The following is a 19,929-nucleotide window of genomic DNA, read 5'->3' on the forward strand; positions in this document are numbered from 1 at the left end:
AGGGAACTGGGTCGGGGTGGGGAGTAGACTCTTACTCTGGCGTGTGACTTTACTTCAGGCAATAGAGGGTACTCAAACAGCTCAAGGCTTGGATGTGGAGGGAGAGGGTCCTGAGCTATGAGGTTAAAATGCCGCCTGGAATCTGGAAGAAGGAAATAAAATCCTCCCTGAAAGAAAGCAACAGCATCCTAAACTTCAAATCACCTCAACAAAGAAAATTACAAAATCTCCAAATTATTTGCAAAATATTTGCAAATACAGGAATGTACTTCTAAATAACCTAAGTATCAAAGAAAAAAACACAAAGAAAATTAGAAAATATTTTAAATCAAGTGACAACCAAGCTATTATGTATTAAAACATTGCTGATATAGCTAAAATAATACTTAGAGGAGAATTCACAACCATACATTTGTACATTAGAAAAGGAGGAAGACGAATGGGCTGGTGTGCATCTCGGCAAGACAGAAAAGTAACAGCAAAATGAAACAGGAAGAAAGCAAATAATAAAGAGAGGAGAAAAAGTCAGTAGAATAGAAAACAAACTTGTGATTAAGTTTCAAAGATCTATATTACACCTGGGCCATAATGAAGTTCCTTTTCTGTTTTTGTTCCAGAACCTTCCCCCACTACTAGCTATCTTACCACTGGTCTCTATTTCTTTGGAAGGGTTTAGGGGCCCTTTATTCTCTAACAAAGCAGGGCTCCTGCGGCCCCCTAAGCCAGGAAGTTAGCAGGAAGTCAGCAGGGCGGACATGTATCCAGCCTGGAGATGAAAAGGCCTCGCATCCCACAGGTCAGGAGGAACCAGCGTGAAGTCCCAGCAGGACGACTTTAGGACAAGCTGTGTTCTCTTTGGAAGAAACCGACTCCTGCTACCATCATCCCAACTGTGAGAGCTGATGGTATTTTGTAACTAACCATGTTTCCTCTGGTCTAAAATTTGTTGTCATTCACACATTGCTCAATCTTTCAAGGACTCCTCTCTCCCCTCCCTCTTCCTGATATAGTGTCTGGGTGAAGGAAAATCCACGTGGTCTTTGGAGGGATGATTCCAGCCCTCATGCTGACCCTGAATCTGTGCTGTGTCTGATAGCAGACTGGTGAAATCTGTGAGGGTTCACTGATCAAGGTCAAGGCCTGGGCATTGGCCTTTGCTAATTCCAGGCCTGGCTGTATCTGCCATTGGACCATAGCTCAGATGATTTGCCCCAGCACCTTCGATGCAGCTCACATTGTCCCACCCCCACCTGCTTTTACAAGGAGCCCTCCAGCAGGCGTCTTTCCTTATCTACCATGTCCACCTGGAGTGCACGTCACGTGGAACTTCAGGCCCCACGAATCAGGGTACAACCTAGGCCACCTGCCTCAGCACCTCTGTCAGGCCCTTCCGGGCAGGGTGGGAGCAGCGGCATGCAGACCTCGAGGATTCCACCCCCAGCCCAGCACAAAATCACCCCAACAGTGAGTCTCAAGGCTTGAGGGCTGTGTTGATAGTTACTTAACATATTCTCTTCAACCATGGCATACCTCCCAACCCTTTCCCTTGTTCCCCCTTCCCTTGTAGTTAAATGTGTCTCCTCTCCTGGGCCATGTCTGCCCACCGGGGAAATGAGCCTCAGCTTAGAATGGCTTCAGTCGGGGGGGGGGGAGCTCATTTATACAGTGGGAAATATCTCCTAAAATATGGTCCCCACTGCACCTACTCCAGGCCTGGCCAGGAATCCCAGATTCCTTCTCCCTGCCTGCCTGTTTCCAGATCAGGAAACATTCCCAAAATCTGCTTCGGAGCACCTGTCTGCAAAGAGCCAGGGCAGCACTGCCCTCTGTGCTGGTGCCTGGCAGACATTAACATTTAAATTCAACGCATGCAAACAAAATTACCTATCAATGCCACCTAAATATTTTAACTAAATTCTTTTACGTTTTAATTCCCTTCTTCTGTTTATTGGAAGGTGAACCCCTCAAATCCAGGAAGCAGGTCACCCAGTCTGTCCACGCTCCTCACCACATGATGTAACTCAGCTCACGGGGGACATCACACAGTGGCACCTGCCGGACCCTTCTCCGGAGCTGCGTCTTCATGTCTCATTCTTCCTAAGCAATTTCCTCCACAGTGAATCCCTACGTGACCCAAATATTGTCGTCACCCACACTTTCAGGAAGTGTTTTTATTTTCTGCACTTAACATCACCCTTCTGGGGTGACCTTTTGCACACACACTACAGCTCATTCATTTCAAATATTAAAGAGACTTTAAGTAGACCTAATAGGCTCATCTGGGTAATTTTCACATCTTCCCCACAACTCAGGAAAATCAGAGGAAGTTTTCATCCTTTTTTTCCTAGCGTGTCCATGGTAAGGCTGTCACTCTGTCCCATAAGCTGTTAGGGTGACAGCAGAAGGCAGCAAGGAAAGGAAGCCGAGCACTTGCCTTCAGCTCATTGGTGTCAGCCAGTTTGGCTTTGAGCTCAATGTTCGATTCTCGACACACGCTCAGCTCCTTCTGCAGCCTCTCCACCTTCTTCTGCAACCTCTGGATGGTGACAGCGGCCTCCTCCCTCTCTGCAGCCAGGGCTGTCCGCCCCCGCTTCTCCTGCTCCAGCTGGGCTATCTTCTGCCGCAGGAGGTTCACGTGCAGTTTGTTGCTCTCCAGTCTTTCCTTCTGAGTCTTGAGCTGGTTTCACACAAACAGGGGTTTCTTTTTAACAAGAATTGAACAGCCCCGGCCAGGTAGGTTAGTTGGTTAGAGCATCAGCCTGATACCCCAAGGTTGGGCATTTGACCCCTGCTCAGAGCACATGCAAGCATCAACCAAGGAATGCATAAATAAATGAACCACAAAAACTGATATTTCTCTCACCCTTCCTCTAAAATCAATAAATTTTAAACAAGATTGAACAGCTGTAAAAATAAGTGAATTACTCAGATAACATTTATCTTTATCCATAGTTCCATATAAGCCTAATATCTAAATCATCCCAAAAAAAGGGAAAAAATCCTTTTTTTTATTCCTTTTCCTGATTGCATTTTTTAATCCTCACCTGAGGACTTGCTTACTTACTTGTTTTAGAGAGAAGGGCAGGGAGGGAGAAAGAGAGGGAGAGAAACATCAGTGTGAGAGAGACATTGATCAGTTGCCTCTCATATGCACCCCAACTGGGACCAAACCCACAACATAGACATGTGCTCTGGCCAGGAATCGAACCCTCAACCCTTCAGTTTGCAGGATGATGCCCAACCATCTGAGCCACACATAACCAAGGCCTGATTGCATTTTTAGGTCGATCTTTCAAAGAATTAATTTTGTAGTGCAAAGTGCCAGATAAAAGAGCCACGGCAAATGCACAGGGAAGCAGGCTGTCAACACATGATTCCCTCCAACATGATGTGCATCTGACAAAAGTGGAAAGTCACTTTTAAAACGGCTAAAGTGGCTTGTCTAGAGCAGAATATAGCAAAGCAGAGAGGCAAAAGCCTCTCCAACACCCCATGGCGACAACTGTGCTTGCCCTGGTCTTTCCTGAAAGACAACAGGGTGCAAATCATACAAAAAACCTAGACTACTTTCAGTCCCTTAAAACCAGTGAGTAGTAGTACAGCTTATTTTAAAGGTCATATATTTTTAAAGCAAGCTATAACAAGAAAATTTTTATAAGTTTTATTTAAACATTTAAAATCTTAGAAACAGCAGGGACTTGAAGAGAGTTTGCGTTTCTCAGTGTCTCTATTACACGCCTGGCCTGCACCATCCAGAAGCCCAGTAGAGAACAAGGTTTCAAAACAGCGCCGATCATTGACAGTTCAACTTGATGAAGGACAGTATAACAGTTTTTAGAAAAAGACTGTGGATTCTAAGAGGAGGAAGAACAATCCTCATGAGCTTCCCATGCCACACTCAGTGAATGGAATATTGAGTACAGGAACCTCTTTCCTCTGTAACAAACATTAGGAACCAGAATCAAGTAGTGTGATAGAACATTAGATAGAACCTGAAGACCACCCCATTTCCCCTAATCACAGACTGTGCATTTGTAAAGTGCTCCCAGATGTGAAGGACTTACGGAAACGTGGGCTGGAGGGTCTTGCCTAACGGTGACAGTAATGCCCACACCCAGGCCCATTTGCAGCACGGCCCTTTCAATAGTTCTTCAGCTAACCTTCCTTCCTAGAGCTTCTCCATGTCGAATTCCACTCTACTGAAAATTTACACGGGGAAGCTCTGGACACTGGTAATTTTAATAATTAAGCAATACTTAAGAAGAAATGATATTAGATATTGACAAAAATTCAGTTATCTGAGGAGCGCTTCAGAAAGAACTATAGCTCCATTGGATGTCTCAGAGAGTAATGGGTTGTCTGCTTTCTCTTATAAAATATTCCTAAGGCAGAGTAAATGGAGAGGAGGTCAAATGAGTATCGTCTATGAGCCAAGACTCCTGAGTGTTGTTTATTAAAAATATACAACCTCATGAAGTAAGAATCATCCCCAAATGCGACATGAGGAGGCCAAGACAGAGAGGTATTCAACCTGCCCAAGGTTGCAGAGCTTGGTGGAGCCCAGATGCGGCTCATCACATGGCCTGCACACTATAATGCTACCACAGAATTTTCTCCAAAGAACTATTATAAGGATACATCAGTGTTTTCCTTTTTCTCTTTCCAATGCCAATAATTCTATAACTAATAATTATTTTTATCCTTGTTATTCATTCATTTATTTAGTCTAAAAGTTTCTAACTCTTCTTTTGAGTGAAAAGTAAGCTCTTTTCTTTTAACTTTCTAGTCCAGTAGAGCTGATATAGGCAGACTGCTAAATGGTCCACAATTCTCCTCTTCTATAGTAATAGAAACAGTACATTTTTTAGTTAGGCAAATGGCTAGCCAGAGTAAAGGCTACAGTTTCAAGCCTCCCTTGCAGCTAGGTTTAGCCATCAGAACACATTCTGGCCCTGGGATACAAATACAAGTTCGTGTAGCAATTTCTAGGGCACCTCCTTTAAAAGACAGCTCACGGATGCTCTTTTGCAGCCCTCTGCTGCATCCTTTCTTCTCCAGCCTCCTTCCTGGAACACAGATGAGCCTGGTTCCTTGAAAACTTTACGAGTGGAGCTGTCACAAGAGCCCTAAGCTGCCTACCTCCAGCAATGTATGTGAGAGAAGAAAAGACAAAACACTTCTACTTGTTTAAGTCACTGTTACTTTGGGTCTTTATTACCCACAGCCCAACATAACCTTGGGTGATACACTTACCGTCACTTTAGATTTGAAATAGAGAGTCTATATACATATTGTTTTAATGATGTGTCCTAGCCACATCGGTAAATATGGTGGCATTAAATTATGTTTCAATATTGAAGTTTCACAGAAATTTGTTCTCTCAACAGCAGCAAGTTTCCATCTCCCCTACCTTTCTCTGTAAATTGTAGGCCATGGTCTTGTTTTCAATGACAGCGTTGCTCTCAAGGCGTACCAGCTGTTCCGTGCGAGCTAAAACTACATCCAGACGCATGTCAAAGCCGAGTTCAGCAGCCATCTGGTTCAATTTCATTTTCTGTGAGAGCTGATCCAGAAATTTAAGATACTAAACCCAAGAGCAAAAATGAAAACAAAAACACACACGAAAAGTTAACAGGTGATCTTAGAGAATCCTTTCCTTTTCTCCCAAGTATACACATAGTTCTCATTAAACCCAGAAGGAGCCTGCCCCTCCCCCAATGGCAGTGTTTGGTAATGAATTCCTGAACCACCCTGCCAGTTCCATTCCTGCTTCTTGCCCACATCTCTTGGCTCTCCTGGTCAGTGAATGACCTTGATGTTCCATCTAATACACACGCTTCTTAATTCTGCCATATGAGAGATTTGTCATGCTCTGGACTATTTTCTCCATCCCTCTGCTCTGCAGCGTGCTGGCACCACCATGGCCCTCCTAGGCTAACCCAGCCCCCAGCATCCATTCACCCAGACCTTCCAGGGCGACTTTTCCCACCTAAGTTAACTCCGGCCTCCACAGTGAAAAAGGAGGACTTAACCAGTTGCCACAAGCTCTCCATACAAGCAAAAGTAAATGGCCTTTTAGGGGTTGTTTTTGGTTGGGGTTTTTTTCATTAAAATTCCTTAGAAAACGCCTTTAAGAGTTGTTCGTGAGTCATAAAGGAACAAGACTCCAAAATAGAGTCATAACCAGGTTCATACTTTAACAGATTACAATCATAAAACTGTCTTGGGACTTCCGCCCCTTGATTTCTAGGGCCTCCCCGGTCATGCCAGACACCGAGCCATGTTTACTAAGTACTTGCCGATGACTAAATCAACCAACGAGCTTTCTGTATCGTCATTCTGTGACATGGGTTCTGTCTGAGAGGTTTTCTTCTCACAGGGGTCACTCGGGCGATTTCACATTTCAGTATCATTTCCTGATGACTGAGGCAGTGCCCCCTCACAGCCCAGACTACCTGTATTCAGTCATCAGGATGAGATTATTTACAGGTGCCTATTTTCCAACTTTGCTAAAAAATACACATAGAAGTCATCTCTTCGCAGTGATCACAGTGTCACTTATTGTCCTGGGCTGGGAGAGCACAGGGGACTATCGGCACTTTATCCCTCTTTGAGCTGTTCGGCTCTCCCCCGGAGAGTGACCTGCGCACAGGAAAGTGAACTAACTGCTCTCGTTTATATTTTAAACAAAGCAGAGTCAGTATCTTCAGAGGGGAGGCACAAGAGCTTCTTTCACACCTTCACATGGGACCCATCCACCCCTACGAGAGGAGTGAGACAGCCCCGCACCAAGCCCCCACAAAGGAAGTGCTATTTCAAGGATCTCAACTCCACCTCAGAAAGTGTAGGGTGGCTGGCATGAATACTGTGTATTTGCTCCCTTTGAGTCACAGTTTAACACGAATGTATTGTTTTGTGTAAACCTCAATTACCTCTATTTAAACTTCAACTATGCACAGGTTTTATTTTCAGTTCCACATGCCTATTATCCTTGCAAGGATGCGGATTTCATAGGCAGCTACTGAAAATTCACCATGGACAGAGTCAGTTTATATAACTTGCTTTCATGACCGAGAATTATTTTGGTACAATCTCAATTAAAATTAGTGAGCCATTATAATGAAGGGAAGAGACACCAATATACCTAGCAATTCTTGGTTTTGGTATGTTTCTTCTATAATATAAGTATTTATTGACTCTTCCCTGAGTCCTGGAGAAGCCCAGACAGAACATTGCCCCTGGCTTCAAGAAGCCTGGAGTTGACTGGGGAAGAGGAATGAAAAATGGACACAATAAGGAGACAAGTGCTACAGCAGACTCGGGCACGTTTTGCATGAAGTGTAGAGCCGAGTCGATTAGGGAAAACTGCGAGGGAGTGATATCAGAGCTGAGTCCTCTGAAGGTGAAGGTCAGAACGGTCTCTTAGATGGAACAGCAATGTGCACCACGGGAGGCGAGGGGCCCTTTTCACTGCCTGGACAACTGTTTTCCACACCCTTCAGTGTGCGTGTGCTCAGACTCAGTGCCGGCTCACCACACAGCCTCCCGGGTTCCTGCCGCACTGTGCACCTGTCTCCCTCAGAGCACCGAGTGTCCCGATGGTCGTGTGCCCATCTGCCCGGCTCGTCCGCTGCACTGGGACTTCCCACAGACACCTTTCATGTATCGTTGCAAATCCAGCCTGCAATGCAGGCATGACGCTTCCTCGTGATTTTTTTAAGTACAGAAGAATGAAAAGGAATGAGTTCCCAGAGTACCAATTTTTCAACCTAACAGTATTTTCCATGCCAAATTCTGCACCTGCACTCCCAGTCCCATTAGTCTCTTGCTCCATTCCCTTGGGACTTCTGCGACCCACAAACGTGTACCTTCCCGTGATATCTGGGTAAGCCCGTCTTTGATCCTGTTCCTCACAGTTTCTACTCTCTCCTGTTTCTTCTTTGGTCCCTAGACATCTTCTAAGTCTCCATCCCTTCCCTACGGAGTCGCCCCACAGCCCCAGGCAAACTGGCTTCCCTTTCCCACTTACCTACTGAAACTGCCACCCGGGGCCACAGCCAACCTTCCAAGGGCACAGACCACAAGCGTCACCCCTTCTCTCCCTCGGACTGTGATGTTCAAAATCACTTAGGACACTTCACATTCTCCTGAAGAACCGGTCTTCCTAATCTGAACCATTCCAGTCTTCCCTCTGGCCATAGCCCCACCGAGAATGCCAGGTTCCAGACACATGGGTATAACCACTCTGCATTCTCTGAGTGTCTTGTGTACCTGCAGGCTTTCATGCCTTTGTGCAAACTGTTGGCCCTGCAGTATCTGCTACTTAACCTTCAAAGATGAACTCAATAGTCGTCTTCCTATAAAATTATCCCCTTTCACCAAAGTTATCACTCCTTTCACTGGGCTCCTGTTGCACTTTATTAATCAATACATCAATTATAGCATGCATAGCCTTTAGTATAGCAAATTATTTGAATGTCCGTCTCCTCCATTGAATTGAGCTATTTAAGATCAAGAATTGTGAAGTATTCATATCTTACCCTCAGAACCTTCAGAGCCTCATATATAGCAGGTATTTGATAAATAACTATTAAGTTTTATTAGATACTACTGAATTCATAAATTTAATTCAAATCAAGGAAGCTCTGAACAATAGGAAGAGACCTCAAAACAATACTCCTTCCATGAAATTGACTCGTGACTCGGAACTGAACCAATCTATCAAAGCACTGCAAAATTCAGAGCATTTTCAGGTAAAATTTGAGTGCAACAGATGTGTCCACCCAAGGACATGCACTCAGGTTATTACTTTTTGTTTCTCAAAATTCAAGTTGTCTCGCAAAACATCTCCAGACACCAGCTCCCCCTCCAGGTGTGTCAGCTGACCCTGAAGGGTCTCCAACTCGCGTTCTGCTTTCTGGGCTCTCTGCAGGGCTTTCTGGTGAAACCCAGACTCCTCTTCCAACTGTTCAACAAGCTCAGATACTTGGGCTTCAAGCTGGGAAACCATCTGGCAATAAAGAAACAAAACAAGAATAAACGTTGTTTTAAGATGCAGCAAAGTGTTAAAATCTAGCGCCCAGTGTGAGCAACACATTATTTATAACACAGACTTGCAGATTCTTTGTAAAAATCAAATAAGAAACAGGTAATTGACAGGTGTGTTTGCTCTGCCTGAAATAAATCTGCATTCATTATCTAATAAAATATTTTATGGGCATTTTTAGTTTTTTATAATTCCTTCAAAAGGTTAGTTGATAAATATTTATGGATAATGTTTATTTGCCCCTAAAACTGCCATCAATTTCAGGGTTTCGAAGCTTAGTTGGAAAAAAAAGAGTTGAGACGGGAAGTACTTTTAAACCCAGTAAAAGTATCATTCGTCTTCCACCACATATAGTGGATTCAAGATAATACAGTGAGTTAATCTTGATAAGCAACCTTGAGACGTTACTGGTGCATCCAAGTGCATAAACATACTATTGTTTCCAGCTTCCTCAGTCTCCCACTGAGTGGGTTTCTCCTTCATGACCCGTCAGTGGTGCTGCCTCTGGGCTGCACAGTTACGGCCCAATGTTATTGTTTTAGCCTCTGAAAGGTCAGACTTCTTTTGATGAGGTGATTCTGCATAGGGTCCATGGCAATGCACAAGCAGGCGGACAGCTGATCATCACCTCCTCGCTACACACAAGATCCCTGCTTCTGCACTGAAGGTCCTGAGACTCTCCCGACCCCTAACCTGCCCAGTGCTTCCCGCCTTCCCGGGAGCGGCCCTCTTTATCCCAACCTTTCCCTTTAACCAAGAACAAAAGTTCACCAAAGTCCTCAGGTACACTTAGAGAAACTCAAATTGGTCCTAGCAAATCCAGTTACCATAAAATACTGGATTCAATAAAAAAACACCAAGTTTAAGGTGATAAATAAGTTGTGGTGCTTTGTTTTGGGAAAGGAGAGGACTAAGAACAGTAGATATTCACGTAATGCTCAGTGCCATTCTGGCAGAAATTGAAATATCTTGACAGCTTCACCGTTACCGCTTCCATTTAAAACAAAACAACTTCTGCGTGCCTATGTGTAAAACACCCATGCTTAAAGGCAGGAAAACATGGAAGCTGTCCTCAAATATTTTGAAAGGATGCCAGGATTTGTTCTGAGTTAGCCTCAGAGCTTAAGTTCAAGACCAGTAGGTATAAGTCAGAAAAAGAATTCCACTTCCACATAAGAAATAATGTTTCCCTGGTCCCCATAATTACAAAGTAATACATGTCCATTGCATAAGATTCATTAAGGACAAAAAGATATATAAATCAGGAAAAAAATCCCTGTGATCCCACTGCCTAGAGGTAACAACTATTAATATTTTCAAATAATTTACTTTCTGTATTGTTTAAATATAGTTGAGATGGTATTATATTTGCCATTTTATCTTTTTGCTTTTACCTCTCATTTTAAGCATCTTTCCATGTCGGGTAGTAGATTCCAAGTTTCTGCATGGCCAGAAGTTGGCCAACCATTAGTTACAAATGTCATGGGGTGGGCCGAAGTGCAATAATCAGGAATGCTAGACTTCTTGACCTCTAACCTCTCTGATCTTGTGCTTCTATGACTCTCAAGGATCCAGGGCTATGTTTCAACAGTCAGATATTTGATGGCAGCTGCTCAGTAACTCTTCCAAGGAATTATAGTTCCCAAGGAAATTTGAAATTTCATTATAGAATACAAGGCTCTGAGAACCATCATTTCATATTCCCCACTCTTAGTATTCACTAACTAACGATAGATCTGATCTTAATGAAAGAGAATGGTTTGCTTGTCTCCTACAACATACAAAGTAACCTACAAAACAATGGCTATCAGCCTTGGCTGGTGCAGCTCAGTGGATTGAGTGTGGGCCTGTGAGCCAAAAAGGGTTGCTTAGTTTGGTTCCCAGTCAGGGCACATGCCTGGATTGCAGGCCAGGCCCCCCATAGTGAGTATGTGAGAGGCAACCACACATTGATGTTTTTTTCTCTTTCTCCTTCCCCTCTCTCTAAAAATAAATAAGTAAAATCTTTTGAAAATTGCCCATCAAATATTATCCGCAGGATATTGTCTCCTAGGGGACTGTTTAATAGACTATACGAGGTCTAGCACATTTCTTTCTGTGCAGCAGGACATGTGGTTTCACATTTAATTTCATGTAGCAAATGAGTCTTTCTACTTAAAGATCCTTCAACACTTCTCCTATCCCACTGTTGACCTGCCAAAGAGAAGAGAGACACAGAAAACTTCAACTGGAGAGATGGAGTGCTGAGTGATCACTTAGCCACAGTCAGCGCATCGCAGGCCAGAGCAAAGTCCTTTCCAGAAATCGGTCCATACAGACTCCGTTTTGAAGATGACACCTGGAGCAGCCACAAGCAGTTATCACTAAGAGTGATAATGACCCTGAAAGGAGCAGCAGACATCCTAACGTAAACCAGACTGTGGGACCAGAACTCAGGTGCCAGAGTTCTGGTTTGAAATTCCAACTCCATGACTTAGCAGTGCGTTAACCGAGGCACGTAATAACTAACCTCTCTGGGCTAATTTAGATCATTTGAATAGCACAGTATTTATACCCAGTTTAAGCTCAATACATTGCACACAGTTTTATCATCAGTACCACTACTATGGTAGATTGGTTCTACCCATTCTATGCTTTTGTCACAGAGTTAAAGGGACCTTTGGGGAAGTACCCTATGCCCTAGGCAGTTTTTCTCAAACTGCTTTCAGTCCACAGAGCCTGTTTTTCAACTAGCAGTCTTTCTGAGAAGGACGAATAAGGGACAAACATATTGAATCACAGGTAAGAGGGTCTGTCCTGAATCCTCGCCCTGTGTGAACCCACAACTATTCTACGGGACTTGAAGACCCAGCAGAGTACAGCTTTTAAAACCACCAGTATGTGGATGCATGAACCGTGCAGAACCCACCACCTGCCCTCCCAAGAGTCTGGTGCCCAGAGAGGATGGACAGCCAAGGACCACCCGATCCTCTGCACAGCAGCACAGAACTCAGCTTCGCAAGCTCATTAGGTTTCAGTGCACAGGATGCCAAGATTTTTTCTGAGCTAAATTTATATAAATGCGTAAATGAATAAATACATGACTGTTCCAATCCGGCTGTGTTCTCAGAAACAGCAAACGCCAGTGCCTGAATGAATACATGTGTCCCCCCAAACTATAAACTGGTGTCGTGTTTTTCCCACCAAGAAGTCTACAGGATCAAGAAGCATTTTCTTAGTTTTTTTCTTCTTTTCCTTAGTATCATCTGTTCACGTATCCTTGATATTCTGTGGGACAAAAAGTGTCAGGGATTTCAACACTAAAAAATGATAAGGAACCATGAGAGGGATGGAGGGATGTAATAAAGTAGATATACCTCAATTTTTTTAAATAAAAAGGCACCAAAGTAAACTACACTTCACACACAAGCAGCTTGATTTTTTGGAAGTGAAGTCATAATGCCCTAAAAGAATTAATTTCCTTCCCAAGGACAAGTAGCTGCTGATTTCTCCAAAGAGTCACTTTTGCGCTAAGATTGAAGCAAATGGAAACACAAGAGCTCTGAGCTGAAGAAAGAGCCACCCAGTCACTGAAGGACCCCGGCCTTTTGAGCATAAGGACTCTTTTCTGATTATTCAAGTTATAATTTTCACTTAAGAAATACACAAAATAAGTTTTCAGGAACCGGGTGAAACATCAATCCAATACCCCTTCCTTCCTGTCAGCGTGAGTGGCCGGCACTCTGAACTCGCTAAGCCTCCCCTCTCCACCCCCAAGCACGTCAGCTACTGTTATGGGTTGGATAGGGTCCCCCCAAAAGAGGTATGCGGAAGTTTCCCCGCACCTGAGAATGTGGCCTTATGCAGAACACAGTCTTTACAGAGATAATCCAGTTAAAAGAAGGTCGTTAGGGTGGGCCCTCATCCACTATGACTCACATCCTTATAGAAAGGGGAAGTTGGGACCCAGGGACACACACAGACAGAAGGGGAATGATGATGCGAAGATGCAGAGAGACCGCCCTCCACAGTCAAGGGGTGGCCTGAGGCCACCAGAAGCGATGGAGAGGCACAGGACACATTCACCTTCACAGCCCTCAGGAGAGCCCATCCCGGCTCACACCTTGATTTGGACTTGTCTCCAGGACTGTGAGACAATAAATTTCCATTGCTTAAGCCCCACAGTTCATGGTACTTTGTCATGGCCATCTAGGACATTAATGCATTTTAGAGACTGGGAGAGACAAAATCGCTCACTGTTCATTCTTCCCAATGCCTTTGTGGCCAGGGATGACTGTACCGTAACTGTGGACAGTGAAAGATCAGTGGAAGTCTGTTGATGCTTCTTGGTAAATGTTTGGCCTACTAGATTCAAGAATTAACAACGGAGCGGAATGACAAGCTCTGAGGAGGAGTGGGGGGTTTGTGGAGACCACCTCAGGCCCTTCAGGTCATTGGGCTGGTCTCTGTGGCCCCCACAAAGCTACCAGACTAAGAAATACTCCAGTGGAGAAAATAAAACCTTGTGTGTGCATAAAGCACGGCCACAGAGCTGAGGTCTAGGTAAGTGTTTGTGAGCTTGTATTAATTTGTCTTTAATCTAGGGCATGACATAGAAATCAGCTACGGCCATGTCCCACCCCACCCCCCATGCATTACCAATTGTCATCCAGATGATGAGCCAGTGAGGCAACAGCTCAAAGTGAGACAAAAATTGGGGCCTCAAAATTCTAAACTAAAACCTGAAAATGTTGTGACCTTCTGTCCACTGTGCAAGAAATCATTTCAAGAGTACTTGTTACGAGTGTCCTCACATTCAAGGTTAAATGACATCTAAGCACTATTTAGAATTCCTGGAAATTGACAGTAGAACATTTCCTTAAGAGAGTGGTTTTCAGCTGGGGGTGAGGGGGGTGGCAGATTTCACGCCCCGGGGACATATGGCAATGTCTGGGCACATCTCTGGTTGATACAGATGGGGAGAAAAGAAATGCTACTGGTAGCCAGTGGGTAGCAGCAGTCCGGAGATGCTGCTGACCACCCTTCAATGCACAGGTCTTCTCAAACAAATGATTACCCAGCCCTATATGTCAACAGTTCCAAAGCTGAGAAACCCAGCTCTAAGGTATAATAAAGCTTTAAAGAAATATATTAGATTTTGTTGTGAGCACAAAAGGAGTAAAATGGCTCATTGAAAAAGTGTGGGTGGTGTCCTTAATTCTACTGAGAATTGGAAGGAAATACAGAAGAGTAGAAATGAATAGCAGAGGGGTGGACAAGAAAAGCAATGATCAGTGAGTAGGAGTCGACATGAAGTGGAGAATTGGCCAGGCCCAGCCTGCACCCACCGCTGGGCACCCATGTGGGTATCACTCAATCTGTGAATGTGTGTTTAACCAAGGCAGCTGGCAGGGCTGTGCAGCCTCTTCAACAAACACGTTCATCAATCTGTAAAGCTCCCATTCTTCAGAAACATTTCTGAGACAATGCACGAAATCCATTTTCTCCTGATTTTACTTGAAGATGAGTCACACAAGATGCTAGCTATATACTTGATTTCAGGCTTTTAAATAGTGAGAGCAGCTATTGGAAAAAATTACAGGGTAGGAAAGGCAGACAAAGGCACTAAAAAGACTGAATCATTCTGATTTTTATGGGAAGTGGGGGAAGGCCATCCAGCTTAACCAATTTACACCATTTTGCTTTAGAAAATAAACATATACATCATGCTGACAATTTTATGCCATGTTTCACATGCTGGAATTAAAACAAGTTTCAGGAGAACATTGGGAAAAATAGAAGAGGGAAGGAATAAAGTGAAATGGCAAAGAGCCATTAGCTGTTGAAGTACATCTATTACCAGTCAAGGTAAATAACTTGATACAGTTTTCCTCATTTTGGTAAATAATTCCTTCCTCAGTCCAGTACCTATGTGCGTACCAAGTCACAGGAAAAACTGACTTACTCTCAGAGACCCACACATCTTACCAGGATGGACACTTCATATCCACAAAGAAAATCTTATATTAAACAAAGAAGTCACTAGGTTTGCTCCCAGAACACATGTGAATTTTGGAGAATTTTTAAAAGGGAATTTAAAATGTTATATTGCAAAAGGAAATTTACAATTGGTCCCCTGTGTTGGAGACCGCTCAGTGTGGTTTTGGAGACTGTAGCCCCAAGAGAGCAGGCCTTGAAAGAGGCCACTAGGTCTCCCTGGAAACCAGGTAATGCAGGTGGCAGACATGACCCAACACCAACACCCAGGGTTCCCCGTGGGAAGTCAGGCCTGATAAATACATCGTATCCTTTGAAGCTTGCTTTGCTTTGCATGGCTCTGTTGATATAAACTGGATGTTTAAGTTCAAGGCATAAGGAGTCAACCCCATATCTCATGAAACTCGTCCTAAAGACCGTCTGGTATCAGCACAACTCATAGACCCTGACCTGAGGCAGATCTCTGTGTTCCTTCCATTGTTATCCATAGATCATACCAGTTTTGTGTGACTATAGCCCTTTGACACTGACTGATGAGCTATGCATGCTGTACACACCTATACATACCATTCCCAATAAAAGCTGTTTGGGAGAAGGGCTCAGGGCGTTCTCCACCAGAGGGAATCGCCACTCCCTTTCCCGCCAGAACAATAAGACTGTGTCCGGGATGACTTATTCTCATCCACGGCAGCTTGGAGAGTTCTGAGGGACAGAGCTCCCCCCACAACCCTGAATTTTGAGTTAGTAATCACTCTAGGATTTTAGTAATGTCAAAAGGTAACTCATTTATTAAGTATACTAAAGCAATGAACTTACCATCCTTAAGAAGCATATAAGCGGTCATCCCTCACTCACCCTTTTCTGGCTTTCTTCCTTGCTGCCCATTTCTTGAATCTTCTCCAAAATGGCCTCCTCCGTGGACCCAGTGGTGCCCCCGCAGCCCCTAAGGAGGGCTGCTGCAATTCTCTCCCTAAACGAGGTGTACTGGCTTTGGGAGGCTGAGGCTGCCTCCAGACTGGCCTTCCAACTTTTCTCCAACTCGAGAGAGCTTGTCTTCAAGAGGCTCAGCTCCTGCTTCGAGGCATCCCAGGCCCGCTGGCCAGCAAGCAGCCTCTCTCGGAAGATTTTAACTTCCCTTTCCAGGGCTTCTTTTGCCTCTATGGCACTGAGCAAGTCCTAAAGCAATCACAGAAAGTGAAGACAAAGACATTAGCAGCCAACGAGGGATACCTACATTTGCTTTTCAAGGAATCAGGGTTAAATCCTCATTCCATTTTACAATCTAAATTTCCTGTCATCTCTTTATAAAGGCATTAAATTGTAAAAGCTATGTCAAGTCAATTCAGGTGTCTAAAAAAAAGAAGAGACATAACATCAGGACTAGGAAATAAAGAAAATTGATACGTGAGCCTTTTATATGTGCACTTCCAGAGTTAATATTGGATTAAAAACAAATTGTTGACTGACACACTTAGTAGATTCAATCCACACCTAGTACTATGTGCTCTCAAGCTGGGTGTGCAGGGAAATTGATTTTGAATGAACTTGCATTCAATAGGTCTTGCATTCAATATTCAGTGACTGGGTGGCCCCTTTTCTCATAAAGACAAATGAAAACTGATGGGACCTGAAGAAGGGAGCAGAAACGGCTAGCCACGTGGTCCTGGGAGAATTCAAGTAGAGGGAGATAAACTACCACACCGAGAATAATAATTTCAAAGAATGCAGTATGTGTTATTAGGCTCATTAATGTAACAAAGGGCATAGGGAAGGTTAGCTGTGCACCCACTTCTATTCACTTCATCTGGAATGTTCCAAAGAGACATAAAAGGGCACATTTAAAATTCATGAAGAAAAAAGAACAGTTGTTGACATCAAGTTCCAAAATACACGAGTTCACATCAAATAAGAGTGAGCAGCTGATTAAGCAGCACTGCTATAGTACTGTAGGCTACTTAACTAACAAAGATATTTTGTTTTTCATTAAAAATAGAATGTCAGTGTCAAAAACAGCCAGAAAGAAACACTATCTTTGAGTAACGGATTCTGCATCTAAACTAACCAGTAACATTTGTGTCAGGCTGCCAGTTAAAGTCCAACCATCTCTTCTGCATTAAAACTAAACTTTAAAAGAAATTTAACGTGACCAACAGCATGAAGATGGGGAAAAAATTACTTAAAATCGCTACTTCCTACTTTGTATTGTTTTAAATAAAAAGAAAATGACTCCTACTTTTTATTTTTATTTAAAAAAAACCAGAATGTCTGACTTCTTTTTTCCTTCTGGTGATTTTTTTTTAATCGAGGAAGTCTGAGGCATCAAGCTGAAATAAAAGCCGTCGAGTGCACAGGTAGTTAGAGAAGGCTGCCCTTTCCGGGGCCGTAATAATGGGACTAATTCTGGAACCTATCTTGTGAGATGGTCCTGGCAACAACTTCAAACCCCCATTCCATTGCCAAGTCTGGAAAGTCCTCTTTGCAAAGAAGCCCCACTCAAACCACAGATTAAACTTTGGCCCGTGAAGTAAAGAGTCAAGGGCCCTTTTTCCCAAATACAACATTTGAGCGCTTTACAGATTTCTTTTCATGCAGTGACACAGTAGCTGCTCCATTACAGTCACCAGTGTCAGCACTGGTGGTGACAAAGGAGGCCCATATTTCACTTGGACACTATAATCCTAATGTGTGGTTAGAAAATTGACATCCTAAATTCGATGATGCAGGGGGAAAATTAATTCTAATCCCCTGAGCTCTAAAACCTTATAGAATACTATGTATTAATTTTTGTACTGAAAGAACACCCCTGATGCAAAATAGGAGAGTTTCCATGCCAATAAAGTGATATGTTTACCAAGTATTTACAAAAGGTTCTAAAGAATACACACAAAAATACTGCAGACACATGAGTACTATGCACTTACTATCAGCTGGCAGTAAACCAACCAACTGGCAGTTACACCAGGTGACCAATAAACACCGCTACAGTATTTCAGCTACAAGGAAATTTTCACCCCAACCTCAGGCTGCTGTCTCACTGCCTTAGAGACCACGGCCAAAACAGCCCCCTAACAAATCCACAGCACCACCGCATGTCCGGTGAAGATCAGGAAATCCATCTGTGATCACAGACTACAGTAGCACATGGCTGCAGGCCAGATTTATCTTCCAGACACGTCTTAGCCTGGTGAACTATTTGGTTTCTCCTAGGAAATGCAGACCTGTGGAGCCAGGGACCAGGCCTTGGGGACAGCCGCTCTCCAGAGCTCTGATTAAGCTCTTCAGAACGCAGGGCCACCAGGCTGACCTGCTGGACACAGATGGCCCCAGACTGCAGATGCAATTAGCTGTAGAGCTCTCAGGAGGAAGCAGCCAGCGCGGAGTCTGGTTGCATGGCTACCTCAAGGATACACTGAAGTAACGTGACCTGGGTGTCGCTGGCCAGGGCCTGGAGACTGCTGTCAGACCACGCTGACACGCAGAAGAGAAGCAAGTCTCTCCCTTGTGGCGAAATCACGGCTGACGTCCCCAGAGGAAATCACGTTTGCCAACGAGGGCAGGCGCTGCAGAGGCGGGAACTGGGATCCCTTCACTAAGATGTTTTTAAATTAATGAATCTTGAGATCCAGTCCTACTAATACAACAAACAAATAACGGTCCTTTTGCAATTACTCTTAACAAAGACAGCTGTAAATAATACAATTTAGGAATTCAATTTAGTTTCTTAATGAAGTGAATGCCTGAATTAACTCCCAATTAAACGCATTAAGTGATGAAACCATTGAAAGGTTTGTGGGGGAGGTTATTTGATTTTGTATCCAATTTTTTTTCTATTAACATTTATCCCCTTATCTCCTCTTCTACCCCCTTCTCCACCTGCAACCACCACGCTATTGTCCGTGTCCACGAGTCCTTCCAAAGTTTTGTGTTTTTAAAGCATAGTTCACTCCTATTATAATGTTCCTAACATTGTATTATATGGATTTGGATATGCCTGAGGTCAAATTGCCTCTCAAAAATAGAATGAGTAATCGTCAGGGTGAAAAATCTCCAGCTCTAGCTCACTTCACCCAACCCCAGACGAATTTTGTGGAAGTAAAAACCAGTTGGCTATTTCTGCGTACTGCAGTGAAGATGAACAAATAAACTCAGAAATTTCCCCAAACAGGCGCATCATACATTGCTGGCAGAGGGGTGAATAGGTAAAATGGGTACATAACCCACGAAAATTCATAACAAAATTTAATATGCACATTTCCTGCTGCCCTGCAATTCCAGTCCTAAAAATATACGAGTAGATTCCTGAATATGGAAAATAAGGTGTGTGCAAGGCTATTCAATTACAATATAGCAGAGGATTAGGTACTACATAAATACCCATTGATATTGGTGTGACTGGTTGAACAGATAGGAGACGTCCATCCCACAGAACATTATGTAAAGACTGAGGAAGCTTTTTATACACCATAGGAAAAGCTCTCCAAGACACAGTAAAGAAAGTCAGGTGCCTAACGATGTGCCTGGTACCATCTGTACCTGCATAACAAGAGACTCCCTCCACAGTCTGCACAGGCAACAGCCAACTCTCATCATCTCTGGAGAGGGGGACTACAGCCGGTGGGAAGAAGTGGGAGGAAAATGTGCCAGAATAGTGGCAACACCCAGGGAATCTCAGACCATTTAAACTTCCGTTACTAATGATATGAACACACACACACACACACACACTGAACTTCGCCTGCATTAGCAGTAAAGAATCTGGAATAAGGGAGGTGATGTCCTCCTATTTCTATTTCCCGGTTTCCATTTCCCTTGAACAAAACCAAACCTGAAGTTTGCACTTGGCACTGCGATACAAATTTCAAGGGAGCTACAGCCCTCCTAGAGCAGTGCTATTCAAAATGTGAGTA

General features: G+C 43.7%; 1 protein-coding gene across 1 annotated transcript in view; it reads right to left on the reverse strand.

Moving 5' to 3' along the window:
- CCDC170 (coiled-coil domain containing 170) overlaps positions 1 to 19,929 on the reverse strand; it is a 76,754-nt gene that overhangs the window by 13,538 nt on the left and 43,287 nt on the right. Inside the window, exons 7-10 of the mRNA XM_037156844.2 lie at positions 15,878 to 16,198; positions 8,810 to 9,010; positions 5,411 to 5,584; positions 2,435 to 2,677 (exon numbers count right to left, since the gene is read on the reverse strand). Of these exons, the coding sequence (XP_037012739.2) occupies positions 2,435 to 2,677; positions 5,411 to 5,584; positions 8,810 to 9,010; positions 15,878 to 16,198 (939 nt within the window). The remainder of the gene's footprint in view (positions 1 to 2,434; positions 2,678 to 5,410; positions 5,585 to 8,809; positions 9,011 to 15,877; positions 16,199 to 19,929) is intronic.

This window comes from Artibeus jamaicensis, unplaced genomic scaffold (assembly GCF_021234435.1).
Source record: "Artibeus jamaicensis isolate MK-2021 breed Jamaican fruit bat unplaced genomic scaffold, CSHL_Jam_final contig_497, whole genome shotgun sequence".
NCBI lineage: Eukaryota > Metazoa > Chordata > Mammalia > Chiroptera > Phyllostomidae > Artibeus > Artibeus jamaicensis.